The 2,907-nt window shown below is 41.8% G+C and overlaps 1 protein-coding gene across 1 annotated transcript in view; it reads right to left on the bottom strand.

Moving 5' to 3' along the window:
• ACAD9 (acyl-CoA dehydrogenase family member 9) overlaps positions 1-2,907 on the bottom strand; it is a 32,482-nt gene that overhangs the window by 15,761 nt on the left and 13,814 nt on the right. The window contains 1 exon segment of the mRNA XM_026456372.1: positions 594-695. Coding sequence (XP_026312157.1) covers positions 594-695 — 102 coding nt within the window.

Raw genomic sequence — 2,907 nt, 5'->3', positions numbered from 1 at the left:
AGACGGGGTTTCACCATGTTAGCCAGGATGGTCTCGATCTCCTGACCTCGTGATCCGCTCGTCTCGGCCTCCCAAAGTGCTGGGATTACAGGCTTGAGCCACCGCGCCCGGCCTATGAACCATTTTCTACCTCGCCTTCCACACACTGCTTGCCTGTCCCTTTAACCTCTGCAGAATTCAGGTGACCAACTCGAGAAAAAGCATAAGGGAGGCAAGCTGTAGTGACTGGCCAACTCTAATAAGGTAGAACCGTCACTTGGGGGCTAAAAACATCACTAGGATGCTCAAAGAATTACAGGGACAGTCCATAGCACAAAGGACTCTGCTCAAAGGTTCCCACTGGTCCAATCTCCCACCTTGATGTACTTTGCACTCTACAGCCAGCCAGACCACATGCCTCATTCCTCTGTGCTAGGATGAAAAGCAAAGGACCCGAGAGCACTTCCTCCCTACAGGTCCTTCAGTCAGTCCACCCCTACCATGTAGCCCATGACGGAAGGTGTCATCTATTCCAGCAACTAGACCTTTTATGGACAAATTCAGAGTGCTTTCTTAAGAGCTAAACTGGCTGGGTGCTTGTTTGCTTGACTTACCATATTCTTCTGGGACTTGCAGCCCAAAAAGCCCCAGACTCTTCAATTTCTCCAGAGTTTCATCTGGGATTTTTCCTTCCTGGTCAATTTTTCGGGAGTCCACTGCCAAGAGGAAAATCTTGATTAAACAAATATAAGCTATGTTTCTACAAATATAAGTAATCAGGACAGTGTTTATATATTGATAATATATAATCCCAGAATAGAAACTTTTTCAAAACTAGAAATTCTGTAGTCATGGTCATTCGGCCTGCGTTCAATTTTATGTATTTAGCCCAGGAAATTTTTTATTTTTATATATTTATTTAGAAACAGGGTCTCACTCTGATACCCAGGCTGAAGTGCAGTGGCACAATCATAGCTCATAGAACCTCAATCTCCCAGGCTCAAGTGAGCCTCCTGCCTCAGCCTCGTAAGAAGCTGGGACTACAGGTACATATCACCACACCCAGCTAATTTTTTTTTTTTTTAGTAGAAACAAGGTCTTGCTATGTTACCCAGGCTGGTCCTGAACTCCTGAACTCAAGCAATCTTCCCACCACAGCTTCACAAAGTGCTGGGATCACAGGTGTGAGCCACCACGCCTGGCCAGAATTAAATTGTTAAAAGCTGCCAGAGCTAGGTGGTGGTCTATTTCTTGATCTGGGTGCTAGTCACAGGGGTGCTTTTGCTGTGTAAAACAGCAGCACAGTATACATTCATGGCATGTAAATTTTTCTATAGGCATGTTAAACTTCATTTTTTCCCTCCTCCTTCTAGACCTCATACTTTTTTTGGCTAGTATATTCTAGGAAATGAGAGAATAAATATGCAACTCTCAGAATTATACTAAAATGTTCAGCTAGATAGCCACCTCATGGCAGTATCTGGGCCAAGATTTACCTCACTGTCAGAGGCCATACTGCTTTCAGCACAATCCACCAGTTCTGAGACAGTTTAGCCTGTTTAACACCAATTCATTCATTCATTCATTCAACATTCACATTCAGCCTGTACTCTCAGCTACTTGGGAGGCTCAGGTGGAAGGATCACTCGATCTGGGAGGTTGAGTAAGCTATGATGGCACCACCGCACACCAGCCTGAGCAACAGAGTGAGATCTCGTCTCTAAAACAAAAATTCACATTCACTGCAGCAAAACTGAACAATCAATAGTATTAGGCCTATAACTGCACACTTTTGTATGCATCAAGTCAATTAAAGTGTACTTCTGAATTGCTAATTAAACTTCATCAGTATTATAAATTGTTAAAAACACCATAACCTACACTTAAGAATTTTTGTATACATGGGTCACTAAGAGAACTACAGATTCCCAAAAGTGCAGGCCAAACCCTTCATTTTTTTATCCTTTAACAACTTTATTGACTTATATAATTGGCGAAGAATAATCTGCACATATTTACAATATATAATTTGTTGAGTTCTGGCATATTTGTTAGTGAAAACATCACAACTGAGAAGAAAACATTTCCTTTTCCACCAAAAGTCTCTATGCCCCTTTGAGATCGATCCATCTGTCCACCATCCCCAGCCAACCACAAATCTTTTGTTTATAGATCAGCTTGCATCTTCACGTTTTACATAAATGAATCCATATGGCACCTACCTGTTTACCCTGGCTTCTATAACTCAGGTCATGATTTAGAGATTCATCCATGTTTTTTCATGTATAAATACTTCATTACTTTGTGTTGTTCAGTATTCACTGTATGGGTGTACAACTGTTTATCTAAATTCAGTAAGCAGTATAAACACACAGAGCCAAGAAGTTCAAAGAACTCCAAGCAAAATAAATGTGCAAAAAACTACATAAATAAATGTGATAATCAATTTTCCTAACACCACTGAAAAGCAGCCAGAGATGAAAGAAACACTATGTACAAAGGAACAAAGATAAGAATGGAAGCAGACATCTCTTCTGAAGCAATATGAAGTCAGGAAGAAAGCAGAGCAACACCATTAATTGCCTGAAAGGTAAATCCTATCAACACAGAAACCTGTTCTGATGAAACAGACTTTTCTTTTACTTTTTCTTTTCTTTTTTTTTTTTTTTTGAGATGGAGTCTCGCTCTGTCACCCAGACTGGAGTACAGTGGTGCGATCTCAGCTCACTGCAACCTCTGCCTGCCGGGTTCAAGTGATTCTCCTGCCTCAGCCTCCAGAGTAGCTGGGATTACAAGTGTATGCCACCACATCTGGCTAATTTTTGTATTTTTGGTAGAGATGGGATTTCACCCTGTTGGCCAGACTGGTCTCAAACTCCTGACCTCAGGCAATCCGCCCACCTCGGCTTCCCTAAGTGCTGGCATTAC

The sequence above is a fragment of the Piliocolobus tephrosceles genome, chromosome 2 (assembly GCF_002776525.5).
Source record: "Piliocolobus tephrosceles isolate RC106 chromosome 2, ASM277652v3, whole genome shotgun sequence".
NCBI lineage: Eukaryota > Metazoa > Chordata > Mammalia > Primates > Cercopithecidae > Piliocolobus > Piliocolobus tephrosceles.
The sequence above is the reverse complement of the archived record's forward strand: the minus strand, read 5'-3'. Positions and strand labels throughout refer to the sequence as shown.